At 41.3% G+C, this 14724-nt stretch overlaps 7 protein-coding genes across 7 annotated transcripts; 2 read left to right on the top strand and 5 right to left on the bottom strand.

The window, feature by feature from the left end:
* Nucleotides 1-339: 339 nt before the first annotated feature.
* Nucleotides 340-2062, bottom strand: I206_102291 (uncharacterized protein; the record flags this gene model as incomplete). The annotated part of the gene is made up of 5 exons (XM_019159352.1): nucleotides 340-754; nucleotides 818-1340; nucleotides 1399-1753; nucleotides 1807-1848; nucleotides 1913-2062. The coding sequence occupies 5 exons, from the start codon at nucleotides 2060-2062 to the stop codon at nucleotides 340-342; spliced, it is 1485 nt and encodes a 494-aa protein (XP_019007646.1).
* A 583-nt stretch (nucleotides 2063-2645) lies between these two features.
* Nucleotides 2646-3701, bottom strand: I206_102290 (uncharacterized protein; the record flags this gene model as incomplete). The annotated part of the gene is made up of 3 exons (XM_019159351.1): nucleotides 2646-2811; nucleotides 2880-3474; nucleotides 3542-3701. The coding sequence occupies 3 exons, from the start codon at nucleotides 3699-3701 to the stop codon at nucleotides 2646-2648; spliced, it is 921 nt and encodes a 306-aa protein (XP_019007645.1).
* Nucleotides 3702-4805: 1104 nt separating this feature from the next.
* On the top strand, nucleotides 4806-5641 carry I206_102289 (uncharacterized protein; the record flags this gene model as incomplete). The annotated part of the gene is made up of 4 exons (XM_019159350.1): nucleotides 4806-4885; nucleotides 4983-4999; nucleotides 5068-5499; nucleotides 5565-5641. The coding sequence occupies 4 exons, from the start codon at nucleotides 4806-4808 to the stop codon at nucleotides 5639-5641; spliced, it is 606 nt and encodes a 201-aa protein (XP_019007644.1).
* Nucleotides 5642-5737: 96 nt separating this feature from the next.
* On the bottom strand, nucleotides 5738-7516 carry I206_102288 (uncharacterized protein; the record flags this gene model as incomplete). The annotated part of the gene is made up of 4 exons (XM_019159349.1): nucleotides 5738-6182; nucleotides 6254-6779; nucleotides 6843-7200; nucleotides 7367-7516. 4 exons carry the CDS (start codon nucleotides 7514-7516, stop codon nucleotides 5738-5740), a joined length of 1479 nt encoding a protein of 492 aa, XP_019007643.1.
* A 583-nt stretch (nucleotides 7517-8099) lies between these two features.
* On the top strand, nucleotides 8100-9990 carry I206_102287 (uncharacterized protein; the record flags this gene model as incomplete). The annotated part of the gene is made up of 5 exons (XM_019159348.1): nucleotides 8100-8249; nucleotides 8306-8368; nucleotides 8432-8780; nucleotides 8847-9369; nucleotides 9432-9990. The coding sequence occupies 5 exons, from the start codon at nucleotides 8100-8102 to the stop codon at nucleotides 9988-9990; spliced, it is 1644 nt and encodes a 547-aa protein (XP_019007642.1).
* Nucleotides 9991-10192: 202 nt separating this feature from the next.
* Nucleotides 10193-11935, bottom strand: I206_102286 (uncharacterized protein; the record flags this gene model as incomplete). The annotated part of the gene is made up of 5 exons (XM_019159347.2): nucleotides 10193-10574; nucleotides 10654-11179; nucleotides 11254-11605; nucleotides 11666-11728; nucleotides 11786-11935. The coding sequence occupies 5 exons, from the start codon at nucleotides 11933-11935 to the stop codon at nucleotides 10193-10195; spliced, it is 1473 nt and encodes a 490-aa protein (XP_019007641.2).
* An 801-nt stretch (nucleotides 11936-12736) lies between these two features.
* Nucleotides 12737-14451, bottom strand: I206_102285 (uncharacterized protein; the record flags this gene model as incomplete). Its single annotated transcript, XM_019159346.2, has 5 exons — nucleotides 12737-13103; nucleotides 13172-13700; nucleotides 13760-14111; nucleotides 14181-14243; nucleotides 14302-14451. 5 exons carry the CDS (start codon nucleotides 14449-14451, stop codon nucleotides 12737-12739), a joined length of 1461 nt encoding a protein of 486 aa, XP_019007640.2.
* Nucleotides 14452-14724: the final 273 nt, after the last annotated feature.

The raw sequence follows: 14724 nt of genomic DNA, 5'->3' as shown, positions 1-14724 counted from the left end.
GCACTTTTTATATGAACGTTTACATATAAATACACAGATATTTTTGTACGTATCTTACGATTATTTTCTTGTATTATGATTGCTTGTTCTAGTCTTAGGTTTGTGAGTTTCCGCCTGGTCTGGCCGAATAAAAATTATATTGTATCATTATATGTTGTTTTTATATTTACATGCATGGGTCTTGACATCGGAATACCTTCACCCATGTAATCGTATATATACAAATTGTGTACTGAAGGAGGATCCTTCACCTTTTAAGACTTCCCCTTCTCCTCTTGATCCATGTCCCGAAATCATGTCGAATTCACATGCTCATTTGACAGCATGGTGATCAATTCCTTAGTCATTTCTGGCATGCCAGTCTCTTGCATCCTCTTCGGCCTTTTCAAGCGTTACGCCGAATTTTTTCATCGTTTCCACTAAACCTTTATGATTTTGGTACCTTTTTATTGAGTATACTCTCCAATCTACATCTTGGGCAGGCGGATGAAAGTCGGAGATTGGGATGGGTTCGAATGGCTCTCGGAACCCCTTCTTGCTGTAAGCTTTATCGTAATGACCGATACTACTAAGTCGTTGATACAATCTACCATTTTTTACGCATTCTGCCAAATCAGGTCTATTGTAACGATCATAGCAGTCAATCAACATGATCTCTTCTTTCGTAAGCTGATTATCTCCTCGGATGTAATCTATCATATCGTAAAAGATGTAAGGTGATGAGAAAGCTTCTTCTTTACTAGTGACGTGTGCCCTATTGCAGTTTATTGTAAGTTTCCATCGACTGGGGAAGGCGGGAATCGGAAATTTGGCTCACCATTCCCAATCCAATACACCTACAACTTCTTCTTTCTCATTCCACATCAAATGATCCCCTTTTTCATCGTCATGCTTGATATAAACACGTGACAACGTTCTACCTAATACTTTACTATTTGAAACTAATTCGCGTAATTCTAGATGCCATAAATATGCATCAACGGAATCCCATTCACAGATTGCTCCTCTTGCAATATATTGTAGAGCTGCATCGATATGAGCCAGGTAACGATCTTTCATAATGTTGAATGGTCCAAGAAGGTAAGGAGGTTTAGGAGTTTGAAAGCATCCTCTAGCGATAATTGGTCCCACACTCAATTCTCCTGAATCTGTATACTTGAGACACCCAATCTGGGAGACAGAAAGTTGCAATTGGGATAATTTGATTTGGACCTGTGCGTAACCTTCCACCAATTTCACTAATTTCTCGTCTGATAAAGTGACAGAAAAAAATGGATGTTTTGGTATATGCCAAGTTTCACCAGGAAGGAATTCGTAAAAGAAGTAATCGAAGGGTATTTCTGAGCCCACAGGTGAATCAGTCGATATGTCTCGGAAAGATGAAGAGAGTTTTCTCACCTTGTTGAACTCTCTCTACTTCATGCTCGGGTGGGACATGAAGGAAAGCTGCAGGAACAGGTATACCTCCAGCTTTAAGCGTGTTAAGCGTTGCTACTTCACTTTCTATATTCGCTTTTCTTATTTGCAATGGTAGAGGATGTCCTTGATCTTGTCGTACTCGAAGAAGCCATTTTATCCCATCTTCAAATTCTATCATGAAGTGTACGTTGAAGCCTGCTAACAAACCGGAATCTAGAAGTTGATCTGCGTTTTCGGGAATAGTGAGAGTGCATTTCTTATTGGAATTCAGTTCACTGGCTTGTTCGAGAATGGTTGGAGAGTGTAAACGCAGCTGCTCAATGAGGCCCGAAAGCTGAAGTGATTCATCAGCACACTTTCAATATTGAAGCGCAGAGGTAAACATACGTAACGAAGTCTGATATCTCGCTTCTTCGGTCTCCGAGACTCCTATAATCCACATGTCAGATTGTTATGCCATTTCATACGACCATCTAAATCCTCAATGACTTACCTGATCACTTATGAGATGACAAGGATGCTGCTGACTCGTATCATGATCGGAGCATCTGACTTCATAGCAGTAATCACAGATCGCACCACTTCGAACGACGAGCTGATGACATTCAGGGACATCGCACGGCCACTCGATGAGCTCTGGCATGTTGGCAATGTTCAGCAATTGAAATTTGTGAATAAAGTTCAAAGCATGTAACGAAGAGTTGAAGTCAAGCATACAATATTTGATCAATTGGTCCTTAGAGCTGTTCATCAGTTCAGAAACAAAGGAGGGGTATCTGGTCCGTGCTTGCCCTAGCATGATCCGGCCGACGAAAAGGACCTTTTTGATGGTTATGACGAGTATCACGACAGGAAAGATATTTGCGAGATAGTGGGTGAAAACATGATGATACCTTTTCATGCACCTAAAGCGCTGCCGAATATTGATTTACATGCATGCAAGTGATTCATCAACGCTATACCACTGACTTGTCCCCTTGTGAACTGTTCGCTTGGGCCTCGTGCCAGATTTTAGCCTCGTTTTCTGCCTTTTCTACAGTCCACTTGTGCTTGATCATCAACTTTTTCAAACCTTTGTGAGACTCGTACCGCTTGATCAGGTACACTCTCCAATCCACATCATTTGGTGGTGGCTTGAAATCTTTAGGAACATCTTTTCCGAATACCGCCCTATACGATGCTTTGTTTTCAACTTGGTAGAAATACCCAATACTTCCAAGCCGATGTTATAATCGTCCATTTTTCACACATTCAGCTAAGTCCGGACGATCGTATCGGTTATAAGCCATCATCAATTTGTGTTCATTGCTCGTCAGCGTATTGGGGCCACCGTAAACGAAATTGAATATCCAATGAGGTGTGAATGCTTCAGCTTTTGTAGTGACATAGGCCCTATCACATAACCGCGTATAAGTGAAGGGATCATCGTTAGAAACTCTGGATATCAGTATGAGACTCACCATTCCCAATCTATGATCCCAGTAATCTCCCCATCTTCATTCATAAGCATATGATCCCCTTTTGCATCATCATGCTTTATGAAAAGCTCTTTCGGTTTATCATTTAAGACCCGAGACGCATTGACTAATTCTCGCATTTCTAAGTGCCAAAGATAATTATCTACCGGCTGTTTCCCCTTTAGTACATTGAGCGAAATCAGATGAAGGGCGGTGTCAATTAAGGCAAGGTATCGTTCTTTATTTGTAGAGAAAGGACCCATAAAATGAGGTGAATTTGGCTTCATTAGGCAATTTCTATTGATAAGTGGTCCAACCTTAGTGTTATTCTCATCATCTTTATCAAATCTAATGCACCCGATCTTTGTATATGGCAGTTGTATTTTTGATAAACGAATCTGTATTTTAGCGTATTCATCGATAAAGTGATTCAGTTCGTCTTCTGGAAGCTCGATTTTTCCTAAGAGATTACCATTAAAGACATCGTATGGTGTGCCTTCCAAGTATTCGCAATAGCTGTGATCGAAAGGTAGATCTTTGGAGGGATCTGCATGATAAGTAAGTTCAGGTAAAATCTCCAATAGCAATGGAGAACTTACTATGCGAATCATCTAGGAAGACTTCTGCCGCGCATTTTGGCAAAAAGCTTGATGGTACAGGGATACCTTTTGCCTTCAATAATTGCGTTGTTGCCACTTCGCTTTCTATGATAGCGGAAGAGATCTCGGTCGGTACCTTCGCACCACGATTCCTTCGTGTACGCAAAAGCCATCTCAGTCCATCATCAAAACTGATGAGGAAGTGAATGTTGAAACCTCCGTACATCTTGATTTGCTTCAGTTGTTCGACATTCTCGGGTATACTTATTTGGCAAGCATGGCCTGGACGGAGAATTTTAATTTCTTCAATCAGACGGTCCTGATACTGTCGAACATGACACGAGGTCTTGTCTAGCTGTGTGAGACAAATAAAAGTATCAGCTTGAAACATTTCAAAGTAATTTTTCGGTATTTACCTCGTGATCAATAGCTTGTTTATTGATTTTCCGAAGCTGAATAAGCTTTTCTTCTTTAGACGCTCCTTTCTGAGCGACATAATCAGAGAGGTAGACTGCATATCTTCCACCTCTGTGAGACTCACGATATATGAAATAGCTTTGCAGGGATGATTATCCTTCTTGTTATGTTTGGCACAGTAAACTGACTCACACCATCCGCATTTAGCCGAGTATTTGATGACAGCTGTTTCGCATCCGGAAAAACAGCATTTGCAGTAGTGGAAATCGGGTATGATGGGATTGCCGTCGGGTCTAGTTTTTCGATATTTGTTCTACTTTTTCGGAGCAACAAGTGATATGAAACAATACAAAGGTGAACTTGGAAAAGCATTTCAATCAATGAAGTATGTAAGAACTATGAGTTGACTGTTGATTCGAGAATCAATCAACAAAAATCAAAGGATGTATGAAGCACCGCTTTGTTCCTGGTTGAGAAGCGAGAAGCAACACAGATCAAGTAGGTGGCACATTAGACACATCTTCCCGCATCCTTTGGATTTTCTTCCACTGTCTTCATGGTATTACACTATATGATGTATTCAAATGTATTCCGGTCAGAAATATGTGTTGGAAATACATTTTGATGCTTTCCTTCAGACAATGTAGAACGTTCTATTCGCTTATTGGCTTCTCTCAGTTATCTCATAACCAAAGGTTGTATGGAGACGTGAAATCTGTTTACATCAGAGATGCTGATCCCGATGCATCTCAAGGGGTCATCAATTCCGATTTGAGATTCTTTGTGACTTTAAGAAGTTTCTCTAGCTTCTTCAACACGACCTCTGGTCGTTGCTCTTAGCATTATAAGAAATGTTGCCAGCTCAATACTTGAAGAAAAAAGGATAAAACAATGTTCAAGTCAATACGTGATCATGTCAATTCGTAGATCTTCCTCGACTTGGATAGCTGCAAACAACCTCTATCTACCGATCAGAGCTAGCAACAGGTCTTCGTGACAAGCAATATGTAGGTGCCACTCACATCTTGATGTCCCCCCAAATTGATGATCGAGACAAGCGACAGGTTCAGGCTGATACATATGTTTACAGGTATTCCGAAGAGTCAGGTAAGCGAATTACTATTACGGAGAAGTATGATAGTCAGTTTTCGATCATTGTAGGTTGCTTCCTTTAGGAAATGAGCTCGAAGAAGATTCTCAGCCTGAGGAAACGGATTCAGAATCTTCCTTCAGTGATGGAGCGGAGAGAGTAGAAGAGGAACAGTGTCCTGGTTGTCAAAGTACTATCGACTTTTCTGTGGCGAAAGTATGGTGTGATGAGCGCAAGTCAACATTTCAAAGTTATCATTTACCTGAGCAGCTAGCTGAGACGAAGGCCGGATTCATTGCAGATAAAGATCAGCAGAAATACGACAACAAAGAAAATGAAGGTCAATTTAACGAAGGTAGCGAGAAATTCGTAGTTCCCGAAGAACCAGCTTCTGATAATAGTAGTGAAAGTGAAGGAGAGAAAGAAGTCGCGTCTGACGAAAGTGATGATTCAGACAGCAGTGCCGAAGATGAACGGGATAATGATCATGAATATAATGAGCAATCAGATCAGGAAGGTAAGTTCCCTTCTCTTTTGAATCTGAGATCAGATTTAGCTGATACCCTTGATAGAATATAACAGATACTCGGGCTCAACCTTCGGTTCTTGAACTTGCCGAGCCTGAAAGTCAGCGATTGCCAATAGGTATCGAATGCTAAATAGCCAGTACTCTATGCTCTGGCTCATTCTGTATACAATGCATGATGTACGCTATTATCCAACTATGAACATCTGGGCTCAGTGTATAAATCATTCTACGACTTCTGCATTTCTTCCTCCTTTCGATCGTTCTTCTCATGCCACTTCTTCGCCTGCTCTTCAGCTTGCTCAAGAGTGACATCAAATTTCTTCATTATCTTTTGAAGCTTTTTGTCGTTACTGCATCTCTTGATCATGTAGACTCGCCAATCAACATCTGCCACCGGCGGATTGAAATCATTCGGGATATTATCTCCAAATACCTCTCTAAATCCTGATTTTGGGTAAGCTGGATCATATTGACCAATCCTTAATAATCGATTATACAGTCTACCATTTTTGACGCATTCAGCCAAATCAGGTCGATTCAGTTGTCGATAAGTATCCATCAGAATTTCTTCTTCTTTGGTCATTGCATTTGAGACGTCGAAAACATAAGGGGCTGTCCTGTTGAAAATGTATGGTGCAGAGAATGCTTCGGCTTTGGTAGTTACGTATGCCCTATGAGAGATTATCAGCTACATTCCGTCCCTGAATCATGCAAAAGGACAGATAAGATAAAGTGGACTCACCATTCCCAATCCAGAATACCAATTACTTCGCCCTCTTGATTTACCATAAGATGATCACCTTTTTCATCATCGTGCTTGATATACAGCTGCTCTGGTTCTTCTCCCAATACCTTCGACGCATTAACTAATTCTCGAAGTTCCATGTGCCAGAGATATTCATCAATACCTAAGTTCTGTAAAGCTCCTCGGCTGATATAATGCAATGCAGCATCGATATGAGCGAGATATCTCTCTTTATTGGTAGGAAAAGGACCAAGGAGATAAGGTGGATCAGGTCGCATAAAGCTGCCTCTTGCTACAATAGGACCGGTCGTTGTTGTGCCTTCAGGATCTGATGAAGGGTAGATACAGCCAATCTTTCTGTAAGGCAGTTTGAGATTGGATAACCTAATCTGCACTTTGGCGTACTGAAGGATGAAAAGTCGGAGCTGATCGTCCGGCAATTCGATGGGACCAAGATGTCCTCTGGTGATCTTGTTGGGTACACCTCTCATGAAGTCGTAATAGAAGTAATCGAGTGGTGGGACTGTAAGTCTTATACGTCAGTATGCAAGGTCATGAATGAGACAAAACTATGGTATTTGCTCACCCGGTGTATTGATGCTGCATCCAGGCGACTTAAGATGAAGTGGAAGATATGCTTGAGGTACCGGTATACCTTCACCCTTCAAGAGATTAAGAGTAGCAACTTCGCTCTGTATAACAGCGTTGGTGATTGCCAGAGGAGGGCGATGGCCTCTATTTTGTCGAATTCTGAGCATCCATTTCACGCCGTCTTCAAAGGTGATAAGGAAATGAAAGTTGAAACCGCTACCTTCAGTTTGGTCAATAAGCTGGTCTACGGAGTCGGGTATGCTGAGGGTACAAGTCTGGTCAGGACGAAGGATGCGAAGCTCGTTAATGAAGTGCGGGTGATATTGTTTGACCAGGTCAAGTACAGATCCGAACTACAAAGATGTCAGCTACGCCTGCATGCACGGGTTTTGACTTGCGTATTTATGTTGACTGGCATCATACAGCTCCCCCTTTACTCGTATGAATGCATCGTAGTCTTTCTGTAACCTGCTAACTTAGCTCGGCCCTTGAATAACCGAGAGTACAAATCAAACTCACCATCTTTCTCACTTCCTTGCATTTATGGTATTTCAGCTTGTTATGGCGTTTACATCTGGCTTCTAAGCAGTATTCGCAAATAGCGTTGTATCCGAGAATTGATTTCGCGCATTGTTCGAATTGACAAAGGTGTTCTACAAGCTCGGGCATTGTGGCGATCTGTCTTATTGGCTTGAAAGGGTGTAGGCGATGGTAAATGGGATGGATAGGATGCGTTTTGTAAGATATAAGGAATAAACAATAAATATGAATGATGGAAGTACAGGGAGCATATTTTCATTGTAAGTATAGTAGAGTATTGAAAAGAACCATGCGAATCAGAGTCCTTTGGTGGAGTAGTTCCCATCAAATCACCTTTCAATGGCTATTCAACCAAAGGATAGCAACATGACAGTTGTTTATGCACGGAACTTCCAACATCTTGGTGACTGGGCGTATCAGTCCGAATGCTGCGGTCACAAATCAATGAGAACGGATTCCTATGGTCCAATATACTTGCATACCGAATTATATGACGAGAAGCTCTTCTTCACACACAAAGACAGCAACGGGGATTCAGAGCTCAAAACGGTCGAACACGACCTTTGGGTGCATTCCCGGTGATCAATTTGTGAACTATTGAAAGCACAACGTCTTACCGCTGAATATTGACAGAGTATGTTGATATCTTCGTTATTGATTCATTGAACACTGTAAGAATACAATGTATTACTGAATCAATCCTCTCGCCGGCATGCCAGAACTTTTCGAATACCCGTGCCATGAGCCTGGTTGTCTCAGTCCAGCTCTGGGGTGGACGGACAAATGCGAGCTATGTTACGCAGTATGGTGTTCGAATCATAATACAAAGGAGAATCACCCATGCATTGCGTTGTATGATCTTGTGAGTGATTTCAGGCGAGCTTGAGGATTTGTGCTCAAACGTATCGATTGTCATAGGACGATCTTCAGGAATATCACGATAGAAGCGTGGATATCAAGCTGACCGCTAGGAAAAACAAAGTGAGTTTTTGTCCGCAAACTGCGAAATCTGAATTGCGATTGAAACTGAAATGGTATCGCTAGATCACGCGAGTGATCCAACAAGTAGCTACAAACAAAGAGATCTTGTTATCCGACCTCAAATCACTTAGACCAGACCATCAACCTTCCCTTACTATCCCCGACTATGAATCCCTCGAAGAATCAGACTGGTTTGGAGGATTCAATGTACATTTTCTCGTAATTTTTGAAGATGGAGTCAAATGGGTACTTCGAGTCAGACAGAGCGATCAGGCCCCTATACCTAACGAAGTGATCAATGACATTTTGCTTAGTGAAGTTTCAACCCTAAACTACCTTAGCAAACATAATATACCAGTTCCTAAAGCTTGGCTACCTAGATATTTGCGCGAAAATGAAGAAGACATTCATCGTGAGTTCTATCGAGCCTATTTTAGGATCTTGAATTGACAAACTTATGCCCTACATGATGGGATAGGACCACCATTCCCATTTGCATACTTTTTTTGCGAATTCTTGACGGGAAAACCAGTACATGCGCATGAACTTACCAGTCTACCCGAAAAGAAAATGATAGACTTCGCCAATGAATTTTGCAAGCTTCAAATAGCAATATCAAACATCCCATTGCCTTTCAAAAAGATTGGATCTTTGCTTCCGGAACGAACGAAATCCGGCGAGCTTCGACTTGGTCCAATTTTCAATCGAGGTACTTTCATGAAAGTCTCATCGCCTTACTTCTTTGGTCCTTTCAAGACCAACAAAGAAAGGTATCTCGCCCACATTGATGCCACCTTGGAGTATATAACAAAAGGTGCATTGCTGAAAAGTCGTATTATACAAGATTACCTTTGGCATTTAGAACTGCGAGAACTAGTAGAAGCATCAAGTATACTTGATCAACCTCCCGAAGCTGTATTTTTCAAACATGCCGACGAGCGAGGTGATCATTTATTGATGAATGATAAGGGTCATATTGTAGGTGTACTAGACTGGGAATGGTGAGTTTACCAAAGTACACAATCGCGAAACGCATTTGCTGATGATCATACATCCTTCTCAGGTCATACATCACTACTAAGGAAGAAGCATTCGCAGCACCTTTCAATTTCGGAAAGGATACTGTATTTCGGAGAGAAGGTGATAATTCAATTCGACCTTTAGAACAACATCTCATCAGAGCTTATGAAAATCTTGGCCGTCCAGATTTAGGAGATTGCGTTAAGAATGGTAAGTTGTATAGTAGATTATCTATGATAGGTTATTATAGTGGAATATGGGACAAAAAGGGATTTCGAGAAGTATTTGGTAAGGATACCCCAGCGGATCTACAACCACCGGATAAAGAATACGACAGAGTAGTATACTTCATGAAGCGCTATCAGTCTAAGATTGGCCTTCAAAAATTGTTGAAACAGGAAAATTGGACCCTTGAAAAGGCTGAAGAACAGGCTAAAAGAGCCAAAGTTGAAGATGGCAAAGAAGAGGAGAATGAGGCTAGATTGCGAGAGGAAGATCGCTTGAAGCGGGAGAAAAAAGAAGAGCAATATCGGTTGCTAATGGAGGAGGTTGATCGAATTTCAGGGGTAAATTCTGATAGCGTGAGTGACGTGGACTTGTAAGGTCGGAAAGGTCATGCTTGGGAATATGTAAATCGAGTTTTTCATACAACACAAGTCATCCTCCTCCGAGAATGTTGTCAATAGTATATGTTTCGAAATTCACCTTTGAATTCTAGGTCAATACAGTATTTTCAGGGAGAAGAAGTATTATGTATGATAAGGCATACATTCAGGCAGAGCGGAGATCTGCTCATCATCAAAGCTACAACGCCAATTCCTGTTTGGTGCCATACTTGTCGATCACTTCCTTGAGAGTTTGATCATGCTCATATCGCTTGAGCATATATTTTCTCCATCCCGCATCGTCATCCGGTGGATTGAAATCCTTAGGGACATCTTCACCAAAGACCTCTCTGAAACCACTTTTTGTGAAAGCTGGATCATAATATCCAATCCTTTCCATCCGAAGATACAACTTTCCTTCCTTGACACATTCCGCTAAATCATCTCGACCATGTCTCTTGTAGCATTCAATCAAGAGATCCTCAGCGTGAGATAAAGAGTTGGAACCTTTCATGTATGCGAAAGTTCTATTGAAAAAGTGAGGAGTTGAGAACGCATCACTTTTGGTCGTGACATATGCCCTGAGTGACATCGTCAGATATCCACATAAGCGAGCTCTAGACACATAATCGTTGGTCAATTGAGCATAACATCACTCACCATTCCCAGTCAATTATTCCTATAATCTTTCCATCTTCATTAACCATCATCTCATCTCCTTTGCTGTCATTATGCTTGATGAACAGCTCAGTCGGGATTGCTATTAATACCTTTGAAGCTGCAACAAGTTCTCGCATTTCCAAGTGCCAAAGATATTCATCTACGGTGTATCCGCCTTGCAAAGCGTTGACCTTGACATATCGTAAAGCCGCGTCAATCTTGGCAAGCATCATTTCCTTGTATGTTGTAAAAGGACCCATAAAGTGAGGGGAAGTGGGATTCATGAAGCAGCCTAAGCTTACTATCGGTCCTACCTCTGTGATTCCTTCGCCGGAAGGATATATACATCCGAGTTTGCTGTAAGGAAGATGAAGATTCGAAAGTTGAATTTTGATCTTACAGTATTCTTCTATGAAGCCTTCTAATTGATCTTCCGGGAGATCGATCTCACTGAAGTAACCTTTGAATGGTAAGTGGAGAGGGATACCGCTTATGTATTCATAAAAGAAGTAGTCCAGATCAGTCACTGTAGGCCATGCATGATGATAAGCACCTGGTACAACGCTTGGAATCGTCAGCTCTAGCTCTTGAACAGCTCACTATTCTGTGCATCGTTCTTCTCCCGTAGGTGAGGAGGCAAATATGCTGCAGGTACTGGTACACCTTTACTTTTGAGCAACATCAATGTAGCGACTTCACTCTTTATGACGGGTGTAGTTAGTGCTGTTGGCAATCGATGACTACGGTTCTGACGGACTCTAAGTAACCATTTGACTCCGTCGTCAAAGGTGATGAGGAAGTGAACATTGCAATAGGCGAACCATTTGGATGTTTTGAGTGTTTGGTAATCAGGTGGTATCGACATGGTACATGTGCGGTTAGGTCGAAGTTCTTGAGCTTGTTCGATAAAAACAGCAGAGTTGAGCCGTACTTGTGAAAGTAATCTGGTCAGCTGAGAAGTGTGGAATCATCAGCTATGTATTTATTGCACAGATGAGCTTGGGTTTCTCACCTCTTCAGCGTCCGCGACCTCTTGAATTCTCTGTAGTTCTGCTAATCTTTCATCATAGTTGTCCTGCAACACTTTCAGTCATGATTAAATGTACTGATGGCAGCGGAATGATGAGCTTACAACCCGTTGAGCACTAGCACATTTATGGCAATCTTGCTTGATATGTTCATGACACCAAATCTGGTGACACCATACGCATCGCGCGTTGTAGCTTAATACCGTCATTTTACATTCCGGATAATCGCATGGTCGCTCGATAAGCTCCGGCATATTGATAAGATGATTTTAACCTTATCGTCGTACGGTGAAGAATGATTTTTATCTGAAGTCAAGTGGCGAGGGAATGACTTGTATTATTATGATGCTTCGGATGAGTTGTAGTAGAAAGCAAAGAGATATTTCATTGATCGATGCGCTTTGGAGTCAAAGGTATCTTTGAGACGCTAAGAAGCATTGGTCTCTCGGGCAGAACGAGAGTGGCACCTTTGGTTGTGTTTGTGTGGCATACTATCCAAACAGACAAGAATCGTCATTTCGATTCTCCCATCACCACGCTTCATGCCCCGCTATCTAACAGTGAATGCACACTCCTATATCAGAGCTAGAAGCTTGACATACTCCTCCTTGTCATAGTTCACACGACCTCTATCATAACTGTACGATATTCGGGATGAGCTAGGAATCTAAATTTTACTATGGTCTACTGAATATTTGTTCATTATTCACATTTCTGTCTTTGAGAGTCTTTGTTTAGGAAAAGAACGGTAATAATCGCTGTTTGAACCGAAACCTTGTGTAGAAGCTGAGAACACAATGTATACAACGACCTCTGAATTTGCGCTTCTTTGATGATCATGACGCACCGAAAGCGAAGATGCCCGCATGAATGGGATAGGCGAAGGGCTACTGAAGTCATGTTCGCGTCATTTCTCATTCGATATGTTATAACTTTCCATACAATCCGCTGATAAACCGTTCAAATATTATAAGAAGCGAACATCGTTTTGCTAGATTTCAAACTACGTCTCTCTCTATGGAATCTCACAACATCTGAAAGTTACATGATTTTCCTTAAGTACCGTACTTTTGAATCACTTCCTTCAGATTTTGGTCATGCTCATATCGCTTGATCATATATCCTCTCCATCCGATATCATCTCCAGGTGGGCTAAAGTCTTTAGGTATATCATCACCAAAAACTTCCCTAAACCCGCTCTTCTTGTATGCAGAATCGTATAGACCAATTCTATCAAGCCTTACATACAGCCTACTACTTCGTACACAATCTGCTAAATCTGCTTTACCTTGACGTTCATAAGCATCGATAAGAAGTTTCTCCGCGTATGTCAGCTCGTTGGAACCATTTTTGAAGAAGTCAAAGGTTCGATTGAAAATAGCAGGAGTCGAAAATGCATCTTCCTTCGTTGTAACATAAGCCCTAACGAAATCACCATTTGAATTAGTATAATTTTCAATGGGTTAAGTGACTCTTGAGTATAGACATACCATTCCCAATCGATGATTCCAAGCATATGTCCGTTCTCATCTACCATAAGCTCATCACCCTTTTTGTCATCGTGCTTAATGAACAATTCCGTTGGAATTTTACCTAATTTTTGAGAAGCTTCAACCAATTCTCTCAATTCTAAATGCCAAAGATATTCGTCCAGAGTATCTTCACCTTGTAGACCATTGACTTTACTATATCGAAGAGCAGCATCTATTTTAGCTAGTAGCAGTTCCTTGTGAGTATGGAATGGACCCATAAAGTGAGGTGGCTTGGGATTCATAAAGCAGCCTCGAGTAACTATGGGACCAACAACTTCGCCGAACCTATCTGCTGAGGGATAAATACATCCAAGCTGCTTGAAAGGTAGTTTTAGATTGGAGAGCTGTATATTGATTCTGGCGTATTCGTCAACAAATAATCTAAGTTTCTCTTCCGGAAGACTAATTTCTCCGAAATATCCTGTAGTAGGGAGGTCGAGGGGAGTTCCTTCTATAAACTCGTAAAAGAAGTAGTCCAGACCTGTCGCTAGTTTCCGTCACAACAATCATGAGCCTACTAGTCACCATAGCGGCAGATTCACTTACTATTTGTATGGACTTCATCGTTAATCAAATGTAGCGGTAAATGCGCACCTGGCACTGGTATCCCATGCCTTTTGAGAAAATTGAGAGTAGCCACTTCACTCTGTATAACAGGAGTGGTGATTTCCGATGGGAGTCGATGACCGCGATTTTGTCGAATCCTAAGAAGCCACTTGATTCCATCATCGTACAAAATGAGAAAATGAACATTGCAATATGCGAACCATTTTGACTCTTGAAGTATGTGGTACTCAGAAGGTATCTCCATTTTACATTTATGACCGGTTCTGATTTGTTCAGCTTGGGCTATGAAAGTATCTTGATGTTGTCGAACTTGGTTGAGAAGCTTGTTTAGCTGATATGTAAAAAGTGAGTATCAATTGTTAGCGTTGATGCTCCATAAGAGGTATATCAATAGACTTACTTGCTCCGCATCAGCTGATTCCTTTATCCGTTGAAGCTCTTTGTTACGATCTTGGCGATTTTCCTGCTCATCCGTATCAGATCCTGTAACAAGTAGACATGTTTATATAAGAATGACACACGATTTGCTGAGCGCTTGCACATAAATGAAGCTCATTCTGAATATGGTCGGAACACCATATACCATGACACCAATAACAGCTAGTATCATAAGACATAACAGTATTTTGGCATGTCGGAAAGTCGCAAGGCCATTCGATAAGCTCTGGCATGTTGTTACTGCTTAAACCTAAAATTGAAAGTGGTACATGTATGTATAAGTTGAAAAGTGAAGTGTCGAGGGGAAAAAGGTAAAATAATTTCATCTTCTCCATCTTTCCAAATCAGTTGTTTTCCCAACGATCGATGCGTTAAATTCAAAGGATAGAAATGCAATTGAGAGAAGCATCGTCCGATATCACACAGGTGTGGCGCTTTTTCCGATCAGACATGCGTAATACAGTACAACACCGTCTTCGTGTGGCGATACATTGAAGATCAACGAT

The sequence above is a fragment of the Kwoniella pini genome, chromosome 3, assembly GCF_000512605.2.
Source record: "Kwoniella pini CBS 10737 chromosome 3, complete sequence".
Classification (NCBI taxonomy): Eukaryota; Fungi; Basidiomycota; class Tremellomycetes; order Tremellales; family Cryptococcaceae; genus Kwoniella; species Kwoniella pini.
This window is presented reverse-complemented; position numbering and strand designations above follow the sequence as displayed.